General features: G+C 42.2%; 1 protein-coding gene across 6 annotated transcripts in view; it reads right to left on the bottom strand.

The window, feature by feature from the left end:
- Positions 1-23,167, bottom strand: part of GPLD1 (glycosylphosphatidylinositol specific phospholipase D1) — a 52,853-nt gene that overhangs the window by 10,135 nt on the left and 19,551 nt on the right. For 4 of the 6 annotated variants that reach the window (XM_065912418.1, XM_065912412.1, XM_065912413.1 and 1 more), the window contains 8 exons: positions 17,396-17,503; positions 17,145-17,172; positions 16,902-17,041; positions 15,040-15,105; positions 13,131-13,254; positions 9,741-9,877; positions 5,923-6,109; positions 932-1,042 (listed from right to left, as the gene is read on the bottom strand). In XM_065912418.1, the coding sequence (XP_065768490.1) occupies positions 932-1,042; positions 5,923-6,109; positions 9,741-9,877; positions 13,131-13,254; positions 15,040-15,105; positions 16,902-17,041; positions 17,145-17,172; positions 17,396-17,503 (901 nt within the window). The remainder of the gene's footprint in view (positions 1-931; positions 1,043-5,922; positions 6,110-9,740; positions 9,878-13,130; positions 13,255-15,039; positions 15,106-16,901; positions 17,042-17,144; positions 17,173-17,395; positions 17,504-23,167) is intronic. The other 2 variants (XM_065912414.1, XM_065912416.1) reach the window with 1 other exon arrangement.

Raw genomic sequence — 23,167 nt, 5'->3', positions numbered from 1 at the left:
CTTGCCTTCGGACACAGGCTGTGCTGTTACCGTGTCACGAAACAGTTCCCATCTTACAACTTGCCTCTCTCCATCCCTCCTCCTTCTAGAATCATTTCCTTTCCCCAGTGAGTTGAGGACTGAGTACACAGTGATGGATAAGACCAACCTCGACCCTCCCAAAAACTGGCCAAGGGGCAACTGTGACACCGCAGTGTGAGGAGCTACAAAGGGGCAGCGAGCAAAGGACAGCAGTGTCCCCTGAACCAGGGTTTAGATCACACTTCCTCCAAGAAGTGATGTGTTACCCCCTACAGGGGAAAAAAAAATGGAAAAGGGGTTTTCCGGGTAGAAAGAACTGGATGAGCATGGGTCCTAACATGAGGGTGCCCGATGGTCTGCATGAAAAACTGCAGACTCACGAGTGAGGAGGGAGGGGAAGAGGTGAACCCGGTGGGACAGGGTGATGAAGGGCCTTTGACTCTGCAGTCACTCACGATGCTCAGCTATGGTGTGGACTGGGAGGAGGAGAGCCCTCTGGGCCAGGACCCAGGATCTCTGCTCTCGGGGAGGAAAAGAGGGAATGTGCTGGGTTCTGTGCCCGCGAGGAGGGATCCAGGGACTCACCTCCCTGCCCCATGAAAGGAAGCTGTGGATTAGCTGGAATTTCTGCCTCCCCTGACCATCTCTCAGCATCCCCGGGGGAGGGAAGGAGGGAAGGGGAATTCAGGACCTGGCGGAATTGGGAAATCCCACCCGAGAAGCCAAACTGAGGCCAGGGAGGCAGGAACAGGATCTGCCAGGTAGCCTGAGGTCACAAGGACCTGAATGGAAGGCTGGGATCATCTCCCCACAAACACTGCCTGGCACCCCTTCCGCCTGCTTCTCTCCGGAGGCTCTATGGGCTCCAGCCTCCACCCCCACTATCCCCCCTCCCCACCAGCCTCCTTACTGTGTATGTGAGCTTCTCGGAGCCCACCGAGGGGGCTCCCACCGCCAGGTCAGGCACGCCGTCCACGTTAAAGTCCAGCACAGCCACAGCCGAGCCAAACCGACCTGAGGGCTTGAAGACATACCAGTTACTCCCCCTGGGCAGAGCCACAACCCTCCAAAGAACACACCTGACTCCCTGGGGGGCCCCATCGAGCACCCAGGACTGAGGAACAAGACTGCAGCCCACTCGTAACACATCCATGACCCTCCAGATGGCTAGCTCACCCTAAGGATGTTTCTGGCACGTCTGCCTGCCTCAAGGGGGAAGATAAGGTACCGGAGAGAAGAATGCAGGTCCAAAAGAGACACAGATGTAAAGAACAGACTGTTGGACTCTGTGGGAGAAGGCCAGGGTGGGATGATTTGGGAGAATAGCATTGGAATATGTATATTAACATGTGAAATAGACCACTAGTCCAGGTTCAATGCATCAGACAGGGAGCTCAGGGCTGGTGCACTGGGATGACCGTGAGGGATGATGGGGAACACATGTACACCCACGGCTGATTCATGTGAATGTATGGCAAAGCCATCACAATATTGTAAAGTAATTAGCCTCCAATTAAAATTTTTAAAAAAAAAGAATGTAGGTCCTTAAAAGTTTTAGGTTTTCAGAAAATGGTCTTGTGTATCCTTGTTAAGGACTAGACTCTTATTGGAAAGTACCCAAGATAATAATCACTTAACAGCACCTAATGCCTGTCAAATACTCAAGATGTTCTACAGCTATACTGACGAGTGCAGTAGTCACTAGATAAATGTGGCTGTAACACTGAAATTACTTAAGTCAATTTTTCAGTTTCACTGGCCACACTCAAATGTTCAGAAGCCAAAACACTTAGTAGCTCCCATACTGAACAGCACAGCTTTAAAGCATATCCATCATTACCAAAGGGTCTACTGATTCTGCTGTAGACACTGTTCAAGCATTTTACATGGATTAGTAGCCCCTAATTTTATGGTTTACAGATGGAAAACTCAGCCCATTGAGGGACCATTTTCTTCCAAGGTGGGTTTTCTAGATCTTCCATCTCCTGCTGTCTGGAATCAGCCTAGACCTAAAGGAAACTCATGAGGTTCTCCTATCCTTTCACAACTTATCTAATAATGAAGATTTCTTGCACAAATGATGCTTGCTACATCACACACACACCCCAGAACGCACATCTCTTATTTGTTGGTTAATCTCTCTATACCTTTGTGCAATGGCATCTGAGAACACAGCCCCTTTCTACCAGATGGGGGGAGGTGGGGTGCGTACTTGATAAATGAGAAAGGATTGCCTGGAGATACAAGCAAGCTGGGGCAAGTTGGGGACCCATAAGTAGGGGCCCCTGCCAACTGAAAATGGGTTCATTTCCTCAACACCAGCTCTACTAGCAAGCCCTCCTGTAGGGTAACTCATTCCAAGAAAAAGCATAGCATTCTAAAATAGGCAGATGCTTAATGGAATTCCAGCTGAGTTATTTCAAGTCCTAAAAGATGATGCTATTAAAGTGCTGCACTCAATATGCCAGCAAATTTGGAAAACTCAGCAGTGGCCCCAGGACTGGAAAAGGTCAGTTTGCATTCCAATCCCAAAGAAAGGCAATGCCAAAGAATGTTCAAACTACCAAACAATTGCACTCATCTCACACGCTAGCAAAGTAATGCTCCAATTCTCCAAGCGAGGCTTCAATAGTACATGAACTGTGAACTTCCAGATGTTCAAGTTTGGTTTAGCAAAGGCAGAGGAACCAGAGATCAAATTGCCAACATCCGCTGGATCATAGAAAAAGCAAGACAGTATCAGAAAAACATTTACTTCTGCTTTATTGACTATGCCAAAGCCTTTGACTGTGTGGATCACAAAAAACTGTGGAAAATTCTTAAAAGGATGGGAATACCAGACCACCTTACCTGCCTCCTGAGAAATCTGTATGCAGGTCAAAAAACAACAGTTAGAATTGGACATGGAACAATGGACAGGTTCCAAATTGGGAAAGGAGTACGTCAAGGCTGTATATTGTCACCCTGATTATTTAACTTACATGCAGAGTACATCATGCGAAATGCTGGGCTGGATGAAGCACAAGCTGGAATCAAGATTGCCAGGAGAAATATCAATAACCTCAGATATGCAGATGACACTACCCTTATGGCAGAAACCAAAGAAGAACTAAAGAGCCTCCTGATGAAAGTAAAACAGGAGACTGAAAAAGTTGGCTTAGAACTCAACATTCAAAAAACAGAGATCTTGGCATCTAGTCCCATCACTTCCTGGCAAATAGATGGGGGAAAAAAATGGAAACAAGGACAGACTTTATTTTCTTGGGCTCTAAAACTATTGCAGATGGTGACTGCAGCCATGAAATTAAAAGACTCTTGCTCCTTGGAAGAAAGCTATGACCAACCTAGACAGTATATTAAAAAGCAGAGACATTACTTTGCTGACAAAGGTCTTTATAGTCAAAGCTATGGTTTTTCCAGTAGTCATGTATGAATGTGAGAGTTGGACCATAAAGAAAGCTGAGCACCAAAGAACTGATGCTTTTGAACTGTGGTGTTGAAGAAGACACTTGAGAGTCCCTTGGACTGCAAGGAGATCAAACCAGTCAATCCTAAAAGAAATCAACCCTCAATATTCATTGGAATGACTGATGCTGAAATTAAAACTGCAATAGTTTGGCCACCTGATGCAAAGAACAGACTAATTGGCAAAGGCCCTGATGCTGAGAAAGATTGAAGGCAGGAGGAGAAGAGGACAATAGAGGATGAGACTAGTTGGATGGCATTACCAACTCAATGGACAGGAGTTGGAGCAAGCTCCAGGAGTTGGTGATGGACAGGGAGGCCTGGTGTGCTGTAGTCCATTGGGTCACAGTCGGATACGACTGAGCAACTGAACTGACTTTGAGATATCTATCCTAATCTTCCATTTTATAGATAAGGAGCAGAAAGGTTAACTGCAGACCAAGAATGATGGCTACAAGATTCCCACCTCTAGTGCATGCCATAGTGTGGCATCTTCCCCATTACTTAAGGACACTGGGAGTCAAAGGCATGGAGTTACCTCCTGCCTCACCCCAAGGATCTTGGATGGAGTTTCCCATTCACAGGAAGCAGCTGCTCCTTGTCTACAGGAGCCCAAAGGATTATACTTTACACCACAGTCTGACAGGGGAATGGCTTGGTGAAGAAGAAAGAAGTAACAGGAATGGGTTAATTTATTTTGGAACTTTCTCGTGTGGGGTCAGAAGGGCCCAGAAAATACTGTCCCTGTCCCTCTGGGACTGTGTGATCACATACTCTGCCATCAACTTAGTTAACACCTCTTGGACTCAGGGGCTCCTTCCATCAGAGCTTGAAAGTGAAGTTGCTCAGTCCTGTCCAACTCTTTGCAACCCCGTGAACTGTAGCCTGCCAGGCTCTTCCATCCATGGGATTTTCCAGGCAAGAATATTGGAGTGGGTTGCTGTTTCCTTCTCCAGGGGAATCTTCTCGACTCAGGGATTGAACCTGGGTCTCCTATACTGCAGGCAGACTCTTTACCATCTGAGCCACCAGGGAAGACCTATCAGAGCTTAAACTAGATTATAAACCACTGGACTTTTCATTATTTAAAGTATGTTCAGGAGCACCATCCTACTTTTTCACAGCATTAACTCAACAATGAAAGGTTTAATGGGGTGTCCGGGACAAGTAAAAGTCTGACCCCCCAACTCCCTTAGGGCTTGATACTTGGAGTTTGTGGTGCCACCAAAAGCCCCACACTCATCCGTGGTGGGTAACAGGGCTCAATCGACCCCTTCTTACTTATCTCACGTAAGGATGAACACCAATGACGCCCAGGAGGAAAACACCCCACGTCTCTAGTGCTCCTGAGAGGAACTCTAGTGCTCTCTTCATATGGAACATCTGTACGGTCACTGTGGGATTTTTCTGGTAATGAATAACCACTTAAAGAAATAAAATCCAACCAAAGTCTGGGGTTTAGTTAATAGTAGTTTACCAGTGTTGGTCTCTTAATTTTGACAAGAATGCCATAATTATGTAAGATGTGAACACAGGGGAAACTGGGTCAAGGTACATGGGAACTCTCTGGACGGTCTTTACAACTTTGGGCATCTAAAGTTCTTCCAAGAGGACGTCCCTGGTGGGCCAGTGGTTAAGAATCCACTTTCTGATACAGGAGACACGGGTTTGATTTCTGCTCCGAGAAGATTCCACATGCTCTGAAGCGGCTAAGCCCGAGTGCTACAAGTACTGAAGCTCGCGCCCCCTAGGGCCCATGCTCTCCAACAAGAGATGCATCCATGTGTCTGACTCTGCAACCACATGGACTGCAGCCCGTCAGACTTCTTTGTCTATGGAATTTTCCAGGCAAGAATACTGGAGTGGGTTGCCATTTCCTCCTTCAGGGGATCTTCCCAACCCAGGGATCGAACCCACGTCTCCTGCAGTAGCAGGCAGATTCTTTACCACTGAGCTACCTGGGAAGCCCCACAATGAGAAGCCCACACACCTCAATTAGAGAGTAGACCCCGCTCACTGCAATTAGAGAAAGCCCACCCACAGCAATGAAGCTCCAGCACAGCCAAAAATAAATTTTAAAAAATTATTTTAAATAAAATTCTTACAAGATAAAAAAATTTATATTTAAAAAAACACCCCAACAAAACAAAACATAAAGATCTTGTATTATCATATTATCAAGACGTCACATCCTGATTGGTTATTCAAAGGCAGTCAATAGTACAGACAAACCACTAAAAGATAAAGAGACAATGAGATCAATGAAGTGAACACGCTTTTCAAAATAAAAGTCACTGCACAGATGCAGGCCCCTGGCTGTTTGTTACTATCATCGTTCTCGCCATTGGACTTTTATCCTGGAGAGTGTGCCGGGAAAGGCAAGCAGTGGGTTATCAACTTTGAAAGGGAAAACGTGAGACGCAGACGCGGCCTCACCTGGAAACCCTCCAGGATCCCGTGGGCCTCCTTGTCCAGGTCCAGGTCGACGGGGGGCAAGCCCAGGTCGTTGCCGTAGATGAGGTACACGCGGCCCACGTGAATGTGGCCTGGGTGGCTGTAGCCAGGGGCGCCCACCACCAGGTCACCGTATCCATCCTGGTTGAGATCGGCCGAAGTCATCGCCCTGTAAGAAGAGGAGGGAACCCGCTGCGGTGTCTACTGAGAGCTCTGGGCAGAACTGTCTCCTGTTTCTTTCTAGATTCTAGAATGTAACTTCCTCTCATTGGTTTTTCCATCCGAAAATATTCAGAGGTTATATTCACCTCTAGGTTATACTATTTGTGGGATTCAGTCTTGTTCTCCAGGGGAAAAAAACAAAGATGAAATTGGACAAATCAAGGTCTCTGAGCATTTCTGGACCATAGCACCTGAACACACAAAAAGCGCCCTCACAAAGCTTCCTGTTCTACATGCAAAACCCGGAGCAGACAAAGCACAATCCCGGGCTCCACCTGAGAACAGAGGAAATTCCCCTTGAGCCAGCGGCACAGATGGCTTCACAATTGGCTCAATTCATCTCAGATTGTCACTGATCAAAGACCAACTTGTGGTAAGTAGACCATTTCATTGCTACCATAGCTACATGCTGCTGCTGCTAAGTCGCTTCAGTCGTGTCCGACTCTGTGCGACCCCATAGACGGCAGCCCACCAGGCTCCCCCGCTCCTGGGATTCTCCAGGCAAGAACACTGGAGTGGGTTGCCATTGCCTTCTCCATAGAGGACCTTATACTGGAAAAAATTAAAGAGACTTAGTGGATATCTCTAAATAAGAGTCTATGACCTGCTGGTTATAGAGATGGACAAACTGAGTCAATGGCTCACATGTCTCGGTTGGGGCTGGAATGACCAAGTCATTTATTTATTTGGACTCTGATGGCCACATAAAGAATAAACAGCAGGGACTGCTCTGGTGGTTCAGTGTTTAGGAATCCACCTGCCAACGCAGGGGACATGAGTTTGATCCCTGGTCCCAAAAGATTCCATGTGCCGCAGGACAGATAAGCCAGCGCGCCACTACTACTAAGCCTGCGTGCTGCAACCACTAAAGCTCCCGTGCCTAGAGCCCCTGCTCTGCAACGAGAAGTCACCATAATGAGAAACCCACAGACCACAACTAGAGAAAGTCTATGAAGACCTAGAGCAGCAAAAAAAAAATTTTTTTTAATAAAGAAGAACAGCAGAACAGAGGGAAAAGAGAAGAGCAGTTTCTAATGGGTGTGAGATCTGGTGGATGGGGCCAGACACACACCATGGAGACACTGCTGGTCTGTATTCCCAAGGTGGGACCCCGGCCAGTAATGGCCCCCGAGAAGGAGCTCTGTGCTGCACCCCTATTCATGTGGCAAGGAGCCCAGCAGAAGGCCCTCATTTGGATTTTCAGGAAGGCGGCCAAGAAGAGCCATTCATTATTCACAAATAAACAGCCAGTAGAGACAGCACTCACCCCCCATTCCTTGTGCTGGAGCTGAATACATTAGCAGCCTGAAGAGGAAGGGCTGCTGGTTTATTGTTCCAAGGAAATTGCAATGTTATTTGTATTTTAAAAATGTGATTTTTTTAAAAGACATTTTATAAAAACCTCCAAAAAAAATAGTCACTTTTACATCCTTGGGCTGTTTGGTTATGAAACAGAGTCCCCCTAAAACAAAGCTCCCTTATGAAGTTTATGATTAATCTCTCTTTATTCCCTTTCTTGTGCCCTCTGCCCTCAATCCTGTTCTGCTGCTGCTGCTGCTAAGTCACTTCAGTCGTGTCCGACTCTGTGCAACCCCACAGACGGCAGCCCACCAGGCTCCCCCGTCCCTGGGATTCTCCAGGCAAGAACACTGGAGTGGGTTGCCATTTCCTTCTCCAATGCATGAAAGTGAAAAGTGAAAGTGAAGTCACTCAGTCGTGCCCGACTCTCAGTGACCCCATGGACTGCAGCCTACCAGGCTCCTCCATCCATGGGATTTTCCAGGCAAGAGTACTGGAGTGGGGTGCCATTGCCTTCTCTGAATCCTGTGCTAACTGAACACTAATCAACCAGAATAAGATGACTAAAACTACTATTGTCCATAACACTGTTAATGTACTATAATTGATGTTGTATATGTCATCATTAACGTACAAACACAGCTTGTTTCTTCAGGGCAGGATAAGCTAGCAGATCCCCAAACCATGGACCACCTGGCCAGAGAATTGCAAACCAGAAACTTCCTAACCCCTGAAATTATGATTAAGAAATGTCACAGGATGTTGATCCCAGCTTCCTCGGTCTTCCCCTTTAAAACACTCTAACTCAAAGACCAAACTGGAGTGGACCTGAGGCTTATCCCCATCTCCCTTGCTTGGTGCCCTGCAATAAACGCTGTGCTTTCCTTCACCCCAACCTGGTGTCAGTACACTGACTTTCCTGTGCAGCAGATGATGGAAGCCTGAGTTGAGTTTGGTAACAGTTGTTCTTTAAAAAATCAGAGGAATCCCTAAAATTCTCTTTATTATTGTGGTGTCCCAGGCTTTTGCCTTATGAAGTTATAATAGTCCTGTCAGTATAATAGCCACCCACTTTTATCCTTCTAATGTCATTAGAAGCCAAAAAGTGTGTAATTATCTATCTCCAAAACACATCGAAGTTTTAAAAATATTCTATAAAGTAATAGTTTATTGCTGTGGTTATTTAATAAAGTCAAAGTTCCTCATAGTTAAACATATTTTTTGGTCAAAATGGCAATCATCAAAAAGTCTACACACAATCAATGCTGGAGAGGGTGTGGAGAAAAGGGAACCCTCTTACACTGTTGGTGGGAATGTAAATTGATAGTCACTATGGAAGATGGTATATTCCTTTAAAAACTAGGAATAAAACCACCATATGACCCAGTAATCCCACTCCTAGGCATATACCCTGAGGAAACCAAAACTGAAAAAAGACACATGTACCCCAATGTTCATTGAAGAACTGTTTAATAGCTAGAACATGGAAGCAAACTAGATGTCCACAGACAGATGAATGGATAAAGAAGTTGTGGTACATATGCACAATGGAATATTACTCAGCCATAAAAAGGAAAGCATTTGAGTCAGTTCTAATGAAGTGGATGAACCTATTATACATTAGATAGATTGAGCCTATTATGCAGAGTAAAGTAAGTCAGAAAGAGAAAGATAAATATCGTATACTAATGCATATATACAGACTCTAGAAAGATGGTGCTGAAGAATTTATTTGCAGGGCAGCAATGGAGAAACAGACATAGAGAACAGACTGATGGGCTTGGGGAGAGGGGAGGAGAGGGTGAGATATATGGAGAGAGTAACATGGAAACTTACATTACCATACATAAAATAGATAGCCAATGGGAATTTGCTGTATGTCTCAGGGAACTCAAACAGGGGCTCTGTATCAGCCTAGAGGGATGGGATGGGGAGGAGATGGGAGGGAGGTTCAAGAAGGAGGGGATATATGTATACCTAAGGCTGATTCATGTTGAGGTTTGACAGAAAACAACAAAATTCTGTAAAGCAATTATCCTCAATTGAAAAATAATTTTTTTAAAAAAAATCAAGGCTTAACAAAAAAAACATATTTTTGACCAATTTTAAGGAGATAGTTTCATCTTTACCATAAATTAAGCAAAAAATTCATGTTTTTGTTGATGAATTAATTGGAAAATAAAGTGCTAAGAGGCACCATGTTAAACATTTGTGAATGACTGCTTGAAATTAGTACTCACTGATGAAAATGTTCAGGAATTAGACACACTCATACCTACCAACCAAGCCTTGTGTAGGGAAATGACAAGTAGTAAGATGCTGAGGGGCTAGAAACATGTGTCAGTGGCTGAGAGCTGCCAATAAACATCTCACGTATGCTCCTCTCCAAAGACTTGTACATGAAGGATAAGGAATCCTGAAATTAAATGATTACAGACAGAAAAAGACACAGCATAATCAACAAAGCTGCCACTTCAAGTCAAAGGTATTAGACTTTAAGAAATAAGTTTGAGGGTTTTTTTAAAATATCTGTTTACTTGGCTAAATAAATAGTAAATAATAAATAAGTAAATATTTATTTACTTGGCTGCACTGGGTCCCAGTTGGGGCACACAGGATCGTCAATCTTCATTGTAGCACGTGGGTCTTTTAGTTGCATCATCCAAACTCTTAGTTGTGGTGTGTGGGATTCAGCGCCCTGATTAAGGATCAAACCCAGGCCCCCTGCACTGGGAGCACAGAGTCCCAGCCACTGGACCACCAGGGAAGTCCCAAGAAACAAGTTTTCACAAGTGATGAAAAATAACTTATTGACTCCTATCAACAAGTAAGGAGACTTAAGACTGGAAATTAGGAGAGTGAAATCACACCCACAATACATGCTCAGGAATGGGAGTTAGAGCCTAAAGGTCAGGACCATCACGAGAAGAGTCAGTTGACATTAACCTGAACCAACCACGTCAGGATAGTCTATTAATGTTCAGAATGTAACTGAACAAAATAATTGTTAAAAAATAAAGTTTTTAGAAGGTAAGTCCGCTCAAATCTAGAACTATAAATATATTTGTGTATATATATCCTCCTTTTCTCCCCACAAACAAATGAACTGGAATGCCACCACGATGCCAGAAACCCTCCCAACCATATTCAGATTGAGAGGCTGCTGGATTTGCTCCAAGTCCTAAGAAGCTGGGAAGGCATGAGGGGTCACGTGTGGAGGGCTGGAAGCTGTGTGCAAGAGAAATTGGGGGGACAGCAATTCCCCCCCCAGCTTAAGGATACTGAATTGTTAGTGTGGTTACTGTAGACACACAAACAGACCAGAGTGGCCCTGAGCAACCTGGTGGGCACTAGATACATTCAAGTTCAGGGATCACAACTCGAAATCCACCCCAGGCGACACGAGACCAAACGAGAATTGTCGGCTGCCCCAGAGCATCTTCAGCTCAGAGCCGTGGGGCAGCCCTGGACCCCCAGGCTCCAGAGAAGCACAGCTTGGCAGGGCCCTGCAGGAAGGGACTCAGCCTTCTGTTTTTCCAGTCTAACCTCTCCGGCAGGTCGCCCCCGGATTGCTCACCTGAAGCCCAGTTCTGGCTTCCTCATTCATTCAGAAATCGCCACGCCAGGCATCACACCAGGCCTTGGAAATGCAAAGTCCTTCTCTTACACAACTTTTCCTTTTGTGAAGGAGACAGATACAAATAACTGCAGCACGCATGATGGGTGTTTGGACAGAGCTCCCTGGTCTAAATCTCGGTACATCATTTGCAGAACTCATTGCAAAATGAAAATTCAGAGCTGCTTGTTCAAAAGCTATTAAGAATTTGACCCTCCTCCACTGCTGGTGAGAATGAAAACTGATACAACCACTATGAAGAAGAGTATGGAGTTTCCTCAGAAAACCAAAAATGGATTTATTATATGATCCAGTAATCCCACTCCTGGGCAAATATCCAGAGAAAACCATTAATTCAGAAAGACACATGCATACCAATGTTCATTGCAGCACTATTTACAGTAGCCAAGATATGGAAGTAACCTAAATGTCCATCGACAGAAGAATAAATAAAGAAGATGTGGTGTGTGTGTATATATATATATTTATACACACATACCAGAATACTACTCAGCCATAAAAAAATAATGATATAATGTCATTTGCAGCCAGATAGATGGACCTAGATATTATCACACAAAGTAAAGTAAATCAGACAGAGAAAAACAAATATCATATGATATCATAAGTGGAATCTTCAAAAAATGATACAGGGAACTTATTTACAAAACAGAAACAGACTAACAGACTTTGAAAACAAACTTAGGGTTACCAGAGGGGAAACAGTGTGGGGAGAGAAAATTAAGAGTTTGGAAACAACCCATACCCACTACTACATATAAAACAGATAATCAACAAGGACCTACTATATCGTACAGGGAACTCAATATTCTGTAATAGTCTACCCAGGAAAAGAATTTGAAAAAGAAGGGCTATATATGTATATGTATAATTAAATCACTTAGCTATATACCTGAAAGTAACACAACATTGTAAATCAACTATACTTCAATATAAAATAAAATGTAAATTTCAAAAAGGTAAGAATTTTAAGGCAATAACAGCAGAACATTAAAGCAAATATGGGGTGGGACTTCCCTGGTAGTCCAGTAGCTAAGACTCCATGATCCCAATGCAGGGGGCATCAGTTCAATCCCTGGTCAGGGAACTAGATCCCACATGCAGCAACTAAGATCTAGTGCAGCAAAATAAACAAATATTTAAAAACTTTAAAATGAATAAATAAACCAAGTAGGGGGCCCTTCTAAGCATGACGAAGGGGACCTTCTACATGACTGCACAAGCCGCATACTGTGAAGCAGGCTGTACTGGGACCCCCGCCCAGGTCACAAAATCATTTAAACCCTTCTCCACAATCTGATGCCAATTTTCCTTCCCGACTCTCGCAAGTACTTTGATTCCTTGTCCTGTGTTCCAGGCAAATAAGACTGCTCAAATTTCCAAACATCCTGAAACTTTTCTAACCCATTACCAGAAATATGTGCTCAATGAGAAAAAACTGTCAGTTGGTTACTATTCAAGGCCTAACTCAGATTCCAGCTTCTGCATGAAACCTTCTCTGATGGCAGTTACATAATTTTTTTTTTAATCTAAGAGGCTGTGTCTCTCCTCCCACCAACCATGGTATTAGTAGCATCTTACTCAGAAATGGTTAGTTTTGTATTTATGACCCCATTAGATTAAAGTTTTCTAAACATCAGAGACTATTTCCCTTTCATCTCTTATCGCCCCAGTAGAATGGCTGACACTTAAGATGATATCATGGAGGAACCTGATAGACAGTGGTCTTCCTTTGGTGTGTGGTTTTGCACTATGAACCTACAATACTGCTGACATACTTTGCTCTAAGGACAGAGCAGGAGTGACCCAAGGGCCACCCTGAGCTCCACTGGGCTTTCCAAAGGCCACTGATGCTCAGGCCTTCAACAAAGGATGTCTCCAGAACAAACCAGACTTGAAGACCAAAGATACTTGTGAGCCTGGCTCACGCCCAGGTGACTTTCAATGAACAATTAAACAGCCAGTGATCCTACAAAATGCAGTATCACAGGAAGCAGAATGTACCTCTCCACTAAAAGCAGAAAATTCTTACCATGGTCCAGGAATCCACGCTAAAGAACACTCCTCTTTTGGTATAGTTTATATGCTTTCCAATATTATTAGTTAGGGCTGCAGTCACATTTTTATGAAAACCATTTTTCTGTACTTTTGAGCTGCTAGAAAGAGAGAGGAATGAAATAGTTAAGACTGAGGAAATAGCAACTCACCCTGAATAACCGAGTTGAAGATGTAATCAAGTTAACCCCAGGTTAAAAGGTCATAAAATTTTAACATCTGCAAGTTGAAGGAAGAGCAACACAAAAAGCAAAATTTTAGAAAAACTTCTATAGGCTATTCCACAACATCTTTTAATAAACCCATTTCCAAGGTTGAAAAAGCCAGTCCTTACAAAAATATTTTCTATAGCCTCAAAGCTCTTTAAATGTATGAGTTTGGATTCTTTCCAGATTACTAAAATAAATCAGAAGTTAAATCAATATTTCATATTAATGGCCAAGACATGGTCACAGTTGTTCAGGAAACTGGTATGTGAGTGGACTGATTTTGCTTTAAAGACATGGGAGAATTAATTATACAATAAAAATAGATTTTAAAATCCTATGTTTTAACAAGTCTACATATCAGAAGCCTAAAAAGCCAGGTAGGTTTCAGAAATGCTTACAGACAGGCCACAGATGAACAAAGAGGGCCTAAGACATCAGACCGTGTAGGGACTCCCCAACAGTCTAGAGTTCTTAAACCCAACCTAAAGACATGCAGTTATATTAAAACAAAACTTATCTAATTTGAATAATTTAAACAGTGAGGACTTACCTGAACTCTTTTTGCACATTTTCAATTCTTTTGAAGCTCTGAACTCTCTCTTTTATTGCAATGTTTTTCTTTTTGAGTATCTAACACTTGCTCACCCTTAAATATTTTGGCTGAAGCATCAACTCTTCACAGGAAGTCTCCTGTGACTGAGTCAGGATACTCTGTGGTACATCATGAGCGCCCAGTGCCTGCCCTTCCTAACGCTCAAGAACTGACAAGTTCCCGTTCAGTGACCATCGGTCCACCCGCCAGGCCATCCATCCTCCGAGAGCAGAAGCTGTTTCTGTCTTGTTCACAATGAGGTCTCTAAACGCCTAAACTAGTTCCTGGTACCTAATGATGAGGACATAATATAGTTTGTGCTATCTTATTAGTAATATAATATTTATAGGATTAATACAGTTATTAAATCCATGAATAAATGGTTGGTACTCAACTAAAGCAGGGAGTACCACCTCTGAGAATACAAATCAGACCCTCTGGCTCTCTTCCTCAGAAACTAACTGAGAGGGCTTCTCCCACCCAGTATCATTAAAAATTACTTTTTCAGGGAAGAATACGGTCACAGTTTATGAGTAATGGCAGTAATGGTAATGATAATAATATGATTACCTATCATTTACTAGTTAGTGAGTAACTTAGTAACGTGGTTTGCTGTTTTGTTTAGTCACTCAGTCGTGTCCAACTCTTTTGTAACCCCATGGATTGTAGCCCGTCAGCCTCCTCTGTCCATGGGAATTTCCCAGGCAAGAATACTGAAGTGGGTTGCCATTTCCTTCTCCAAGGGATCTTCCTTATCCAGGGCTCAAACCCACGTCTCCTGCATCTCCTGCACTGGCAGGCGGGTTCTTTACCACTGGCACGACCTCAGAAGCCTTACTAAGGCGGTAATTGCTTTCTATCCACTCACGCACACACCACAACTCTGGGAGTATGGATATGTATTTTTTCCGGTTTGCCAGAGGAAGCTGTAGCTCAAAAAACAATTAGGCAACTTGTTTAAAAATCACACAATGGCAGCCCTGGAGCTGGAACCTCTGTCTACAAAGCCCATGCTTTCAGAGTCTACAGAGCACCCCTCTGCATGAGATGTTCTTTTTCTGTGAGTCATTTGCTAATCCACTTACCCCTGGGTGTTGTTTTGTTGACCGCCACAAGTGATGAACAGAGGGTTCTCAGGGAGGTTGCAGTTACTAGGGAAATAGTCAAATGAGTTAGGTGTTTTTCTACTTTCTTTTCAAGCGTGAATTTTTCTGAGAATCAGTGTCACATTTCAAGCCATCTCCCCAAAGTCTTAGTGTAGAGGTGTTTATGACTTAGCCAGACAGGACTGGTGAAAGGCCTGAGTCCTACTTGATGGGGGTGGATAAGCAGGTGTTATCGTGATAACAGGTCACACCCCACCACTGGTCACCCCCAGACTCAGCTTCCCCCTTCCCTCCCAATTCTATCTGCTGAGTTCTCCCTGCTGACAGGAACCATCTCGGAGCTAGAGACTGAAAGAAAATCACTCCCAACTGTGTCACCTTCTGCCCATCGATGTTTGGTGTTATAATTTCTCAGTCTCATTCCTTTCAAAGCTAAAATTTTAAATTGCCTGGTGGGGATTTCCCTGGCTAAGACTTCACACTCCCTGTTCAGGGGGCCTGGGTTCCATCCCTGGTTGGGGAACTAGATCCCACATGCTGCAACCACAATCAAAGATCCTGAGTGCCACAACTAAGACCAGTGCAGCCAAATAAAATTTTTTTTTTAATTTTTAAAATAAAATTCCCTGGTGTTCCAGTGGCTAGGACTCCGCATGTTCACTGCTGTGGGCCCAGGTTCCATCCCTGGTTGGGAAATTAAGATGCCATAAGCCACTGGGCACAGCCAAAAAAACAAACAAAAATAGCTGCAGCACCTCTAACCTTTGCTTTAATAAAAATTAAAAACAAAAAGTTACAAACTCAATAATTAAGTAGGTAACTAAGTCTCCCTTTTTACAAGTAAAAAGGCTCTGATAGAATGTAAGACGTGAACTTTCTCCCTAAAACCAAACAGAAGCATTAAGACAGTGGGTATTACATAAGAGTTTATTCTAGGATGAAGACTATTTGGAGGGAGAGGAAGACTGGAAAATCCCAAGGACAGAGGAGCTGCCGCAGACCCTCTTTCCCCCTGCTGGCTGATGCTTAAGCTGTCCTTGCCCTGCAGAAGGTCTGCCCCAGTGGTCCCTATCCACTCCCAGCCCTACCCAGCCCAGTTCAGCAGCATGAGGGGGACTCCATCCTGAGTGGTGTGGCTGAAAATCGGTTATGAGAGAACCTTGGCTCCCTCAGACCATAAACAGATCCTGTGAGAGCCGGAATGTCTAATGTTGCAGTTGGAACTGGGGACAAGACCAGTCTGCCCTGGTCTGCATCTGAGTCTCTGGTTGACATTCACTCTGGGCGGGCTGGGGCGGAGCAGAAAAGGAGCTGGAGGTTGAGATGCTCTCCCATCGGGCTGCATAGTCAAATTGCAACAGAAAGCTGTGTCTTATAAATGCCTTCATTTCTGATTTTCTTTAGGAGTATGAGGCTTAAGTGAAGTGCCCTTTGAAACCCTGAAGCCCTAAGAGCTCAATCGGGGCAGAGAGGAAGATGTCCGTATCCACTGCTGGAGCTTGGGGAGGTGGGCACCCCAGTCCACAGCATGGGGTCTCCCAAAAGAAACAGATACTGCACAGCTGGGGAAGCGGATTCCTTCCCACCTGGGCCATTTCTCCCAGGCCATGAACTTCCTACCTCTCCATCCCTAGGACAGGAGAGACATCAGCAAACCCAACCAGATGGGAGCGAGTTGGAGTTTTGAGGTGACAACTTCCATTCTTTCCCTGCTTCATTAGGACATGACAGCACTTCCTGAGACTTTGTCCTCATTTGATCAACTGAAAAACCTGGGTTTTATGATGGGGATGGAATAGCAATACAGGGAGTGACTGGTAGGAGAAAGAGTAACAATTCACCTGGTCCCGTTCTTTAACATGTAACTTGTCAGACGGTAAATATTAGTGGACCAAAACGCCATATCATCCAGCCCTCCTAGGAAGTATTCTTGAAATTGTTCCACCAAAAATGGGGATTTTCCAGAATAAGTGGGATAAAGCTATGGCAAAGAGAAAGAAAAATAATAAACAACTGAATCAAGTGCTTCTCATGGTATCTTTATAACATTTTCAATTCAGATTTTGAAGAATAAATGCCTTTACCTTGGAAATAGCTAACATCTCTGCATACCTGCAACATAAGCAATAATTTAGACTGTGAGTTGTGATTTCCACGAAGATATGAAACGAATGAAGAAAAAGTTCCAGCAACAGGTATCCACTATCATGCCGCTGAATTTGAACAAGCAAAATCCATAAATCCAATACCCGGACTCAGGCAGTTAAAGCATTGGAAAGTGTGTTAAGGAATTCACAATAAAATCACTTGCAAATATTCCTCCAGTTACACTTACATTTCCAAGAACTGAAGGTATGTACAGTCAACAATGGCTTTTTTGGTGATGGCCACTCGGCCGTAGAGTTCTTTATAAATTCCCAGGAGATCTTCAACAGGCACATACCTGAGAAAAGCATCAGAATGAAATGAGGGCTGCTTTGATTCTGAGGTTGAAGATAACAACAGCAGCCACAGCAGCTACCAGTGATTCCAGGATTTAATAGTTGCCAGGATTCATGCAAAGGACTTTACATGCATTATGCATTTAATCCTACCAACAACCCTGGGTGGTTGATACTATCACAGTCCTACTTCACATACAGGAAACTAAGGCACAGAAAAGTTCAATAATTTGCCCAAGGCTGCAGAACAAATGACTGGTACCCAAATCAAATATTTATACAAATATAAGAAACTGTGAGTAGCTCTCATAGTCAACAAGAGAGTCTGAAATGTGGTACTTGAGTGCAATCTCAAAAATGACAGAATGACCTCAGTTCATTTTCACGGCAAATCATTCAACATCACAGTAATCCAAGTCTATGCTCCAACCGCTAATGCCAAAGAAGCTGAAGTTGAACAGTTCTATGAAGACCTACAAGACCTTTTAGAACTAACACCAAAAAAAAGATGTCCTTTTCATCATAGGGGACTGGAATGCAAAAACAGAAGTCAAGAGATACCTGGAGTAACAGGCAAATTTGACTTTGGAGTACAAAATGAAGCAGGATAAAGACTAACAGAATTGTGTCAAGAGAGCACACTGGTCATAGCAAACACCCTTTTCCAACAACACAAGAGAAGACTCTATATATGGACATCACCAGATGGTCAATACTGAAATCAGATTGATTATATCTTTGCAGCTGAAGATGGAGAAACTCTATACAGTCAGCAAAAATAAGACTAGGAGCTGACTGTGGCTCAGATCATGAGCTCCTTATTGCAAAAATTACGCTTAAATTGAAGAACATAGGGAAAACCACTAGACCATACAGGTATGACTTTACTAAAGTAAATCCCTCATGATTATACAGTGGAGGTGATGAATAGATTCAAAGGATTAGATCTAGTGGACAGAGTGTCTGAAGAACTATGGATGGAGGTTTATAACACCGTACAGGAGGCAGTGACCAAAACCATCCCAAAGAAAAAGAAATACAAGAAGGCAAAGTGGTTGTCTGAGAAGGCTTTACAAATAGGCAAGGAAAGAAGAGAAGCAGGAGAAATAACAACCTCAGATATGCAGATGATACCACTCTAATGGCAAGTCAAGAGGAAAGCCAAGAGGAACTAAAGAGCCTCTTGATGAGGGTGAAAGAGGAGAGTAAAAAGGTTGGCTTAAAACTCAGCATTCAAAAAAACTAAGATCATGGCATCTGGTCCCATCACTTCATGGCAAATAGAAGTGGGGAAAGTGGAAGTAGTAACAGATTTTATTTTCCTGGGCTCCAAAAATCACTGCAGATGGTGACTGCAGCCATGAAATTAAAAGATGCTTGCTCCTTTCCTCCTTTAAGGAAAGCTGTGACAAACCTAGACAGCATATTAAAAAGCAGAGATATCACTTTGCTGACAAAGGTGTATATAGTCAAAGTTATGATTTTTCCAGTAGTCATGTACAGATGTGAGAGGTGGACCACAAAGAAGGCTGAGAGTTAAAGAATCGATGTTTTGAATTGTGGTGTTGGAAAAGACTCTTGAGAGTCGCTTGGACTGCAAGGAGATCAAGCCAGTCAGTCCTAACAGAAATCAACCCTGAATATTCACTGAAAGGACTGATGCTGAAGCTGAAGCTCCAATACTTTGACCACATGATGCGAAGGGCTGACTCACTGGAAAAGACCTTGATGTTGGGAAAGACTGCAGGCAAAAGGAGGGGTGGGGGGCTTGCAGAAGATGAGATGTTTAGATCGTATTACCAACTCAATGGCCATGAATTTGAGCAAACTCCAGGAGATAATGAAGGTCAGGTGAGCCTAGCATGCTGCAGTCCATGGGGTCACAAAGTCCGACAGGACTTAGAGACGGAACAACAACAACAAATAAAAGGAATGTTTAGTTTTATAAATTCAGAGTTCAAAGAGCAATAGAAGATATTTTTATTCTTTTGAGTTGAATCACTCTCAGAAATAATTTTTTAAAAACACTCCAAAATAACTCCTAATCCCAACATCCTACTTTCAGAATACACAGTGGTAGGTAGTAAAAAAGAATTCTAAGTCAAGCTTTTGATTCAGAGGTATTAGTTATTTCAGTTGGAGGAAAAGCCACATTTTAAAAATTAGATTTATACTGTTATCATTTATCTTTAAGAAAGTTTAGATTATACCAGATATAAATATAAATACAAACAAAACCTAATTTAGTGTATCTATAAGAAGGAATCTATTGAGATGTCCATTTTTTACTTTACAAGCACACCAGAATGGTCTCGTAAATATAGCTTAAAAGTCTAGCAAAAAGCCTAACAAAAATATTTTTTTAGATGAATCACCAAGCTAGCAAGAAAGTGAAATTTTTCCAATGGCCAAGAATAAGTTGGAACTGGAAACTTTGACAGGTTAGTGAGTGGGAAAGCCAGTTTTTGCTCTGAAGACATCTGCTAAACCTGGGAACCTAGGAGGCTTTTTTTGGGGGGGGGGGGGGTAGTTATATGGCATACAGGAGACAAGAGCTAAAGGATAGGAATCATCCAAAGTGGGCCATTTCTCACAGGAAACGCCTTATTAAAGGCTATACCTTCTGCATGAGTATTAGCCAGAAATAAATCCAAGACACTAACAAGGACAGCAAAGAAACCTCTGTCTTCATCTTAGAAATGAAGAGAGAGAGGGAAAGCTATCTCGTCCCTAGAATCGGTAACCACTACCCAACCCTACAAATATTTTGTCTTGCATTCATGCTATCTGTGTGGTCAGAAAAACTTCCAGGGATGAATATCATATAAATGTGGTTCCAGTAATAGTGCCTTGAGGTAGCCTGCAGAAGGCAAGACAAGCCTTCCCTGGAGAAATGCAACTGGAGCACAAGCCTTGAGGACCTTCAAGCCTTCAACCACCACTGAATAAAACTGAAAGCAGACCAGATCCCGGTGAGGTACAATGTGAAATGGGCATCTCATCCGGTGCAGAGCACCCTGTGCGGAGAGTCGGTGGGGAACCTCAGGTCCCTGCTGCCGCCAACTCTTCCCGGGGCATCCAAAGGCCAGTTGTCCTCATCTGCCTCGAGAGTGACCTGTTGGTTCTGGGTCTCCCTTAGTTCTGAGGCAGCTGGACCAGGGATGGGAATGGGCAACCTGCCAGGCCCCCAGCTCTAGTTCTTTGTTCTGTAAGCATCCCTCCCTGCTTCCAGCTCTCCATACTCAGACCAAGGCTGAGGGACAGAGTTGTGTCACCTTCCGTCTGCTTAGTAAACACGTGAAGAAAAAACAACAGAAAGAACAGTTTATCCAATAGCAATATCTGATAAATCGGACTTGAAGGCAGTAAGTATTGTAAAATATAAAGACAGCCACCAGATGGAAAGTTCCATTCACCAGAAAGACATGAGATTTGAAAATGTGAATATACTTAACATATGTTCAAACACATGTATAGCAAACTTTGACCTAACTACAAGGAGAAATTGAAAAATTTCATCATCATAGAAGGAGATTTTTTAAAGAATTTCTCAGTAATTGTGAGACTGTCCAGATAAAAGTAGTAAGATTATATTATTTAAAACTTAGGAATCTTTTGATTTGAGCAGTACATTTAAAAAGCTTGAGCTAATACATATAAATATATATATATATATACATACATATAATGTTAAACCACAAATTGGAGAATTAACATTCTTTTCAAGTACAGATGAAAAATTAAAAATAATTAAATAAATTCTAATAGATAAAAATTAATCATTTGGTAGATCTTTAAGTCAAGACTCAAATTTCATAGGAACCAAAGAAAAGTGGAAGGAAAAAAATAAATATAAGAAAAAGTAATGAAAGAGAAAAAGAACATATAGTATTAATAGAAAGGATCAATAAAACCAAAAGGTTTTTCAATAATAAAACTGAAAAATATTAGACATGATTGTTTAAAAATATAAGAGAAGGCACAATAAATAACATTATAGATACCAAATGAACAGAAGTACAAGTAAAACGAGGGGGGGAAATGAGGATATTATGAACTCCCTTATGCCAAAATGTTTAAACACTCAGACAAAATAGAAAAAATTCACATGGTTAGGTCCGAGGAGAAACATACACTGTGTCACCCTCAATTTTTGGAGGTCCAAGACCAAAAAAAAAAAAAAAGAAAGAAAGAAAAGTCCTAGAAAAATAATAAAACTCTTTAAGAGGAAACTGAAAAACAGTACAGTCCTAAAACCAAAAGTCACTACTTTTTAAAATATCTGGCTTTATAGAAAAGTTCTACCAAACATTCAAAAAATCAAAGTTATAATCTTACACAAATCAGGTGAGGAGTATACCTTTGAAGAAAGGTACATTTCTTCAAGGTACATTTGAAGAAAAAGGACAGGCTGGGAAATCAGCCCTGATAGATGTCAAAATGCATTAAAGCTATTTTAGTTTTAAAACTCAGTATTGTTCAGGAATAGTCAATTAGGCCAATAGAACATGATAGAAAGCCCAGAAACTGACCCACATATACATGGAATTTTATGTCAGAGAGAACACTGCAGATAAGTGAAGAAGATTATACTATTGATAAATGGTTCTGAGACAATCAGTTGTCTCTGTAGGAAAAAAAAATAAAATTTCTATCACAGAAGATACAAAAATTAACTGCAGGTAAATTAAAGATCTAAAGTTAAGAAATGAAACTATACTGTGATAACCTAGAAGGGTGGGAAGGGGTGGGAGGGAGATTCAAGAGGGAGGGGATATATGTACACCTATGGCTGATTCATACTGATATATGGCAGAAACCAACAATACTGTAAAGCAATTATCCTACAACTTAGAAAACAAATTAGAAAAAAGAAAAAAAATGAAACTATAAAATATTTAGAAGGCTATGTAGGAGAATAACCTCATGCCCTCAAGGCAGGAAAGGATTTCTTAAATAAGATGTCAAAAGTACAAATTACAAAGGAAGAGACTGATACATTCAACTACACTAAAACTAATAAATTCTATTTATCAAGATATACCATAAGTAAAAAGACATGCCACAAACTATTAAAAGATATTTATATCAAATGATTGATAAACTGACAAAAGATTGAACCCAGAATATACCAAGAGCACTCAGAAATAAAAAGGAAAACCCAACAGAAAAATAGGCTAAAAACCAAACAAGTTTCTCACTTAAAATGAAACACAATTGATAAAATATGAAAGAATATTCAACCTTATTATAACAGTAACCTAGAAAATGAGAATTAAAACTTTAAGGAGATACCATTTTATACCAAATAGGTTAGAAGAATTTTAAAGCTGGACAATACCAAGTATTCGAGAATGCAGAAGGAGAACAAAGCTGATGGGAGTACAAATTGGGAAGACCATTCTAAATGACAGTCAGGGATTATTTATTTAGGTTAAACGTGCCTAAGTCCTATGGCCCAACAGTTCCACTTCTGGTACCATTTACTTGAAAGAGATTCCCCTCTAATGCAAAAATACATGTACAAAAATGTACACAGCAACATGATGTGTAAAGCAAAAACGCTTAACACTGCTTACACATCCAGCACTAGAATCAAGTCATATTGGTAGATTTACACAAGGGAGAACCATACAGTGGTGAAAATCAATGGACTATCGCTGAAC

This window comes from Muntiacus reevesi, chromosome 20, assembly GCF_963930625.1.
Source record: "Muntiacus reevesi chromosome 20, mMunRee1.1, whole genome shotgun sequence".
Taxonomy (NCBI): domain Eukaryota; kingdom Metazoa; phylum Chordata; class Mammalia; order Artiodactyla; family Cervidae; genus Muntiacus; species Muntiacus reevesi.
Note: the sequence above shows the minus strand (reverse complement) of the source record. Positions and strands in the feature narration are given on the sequence as shown.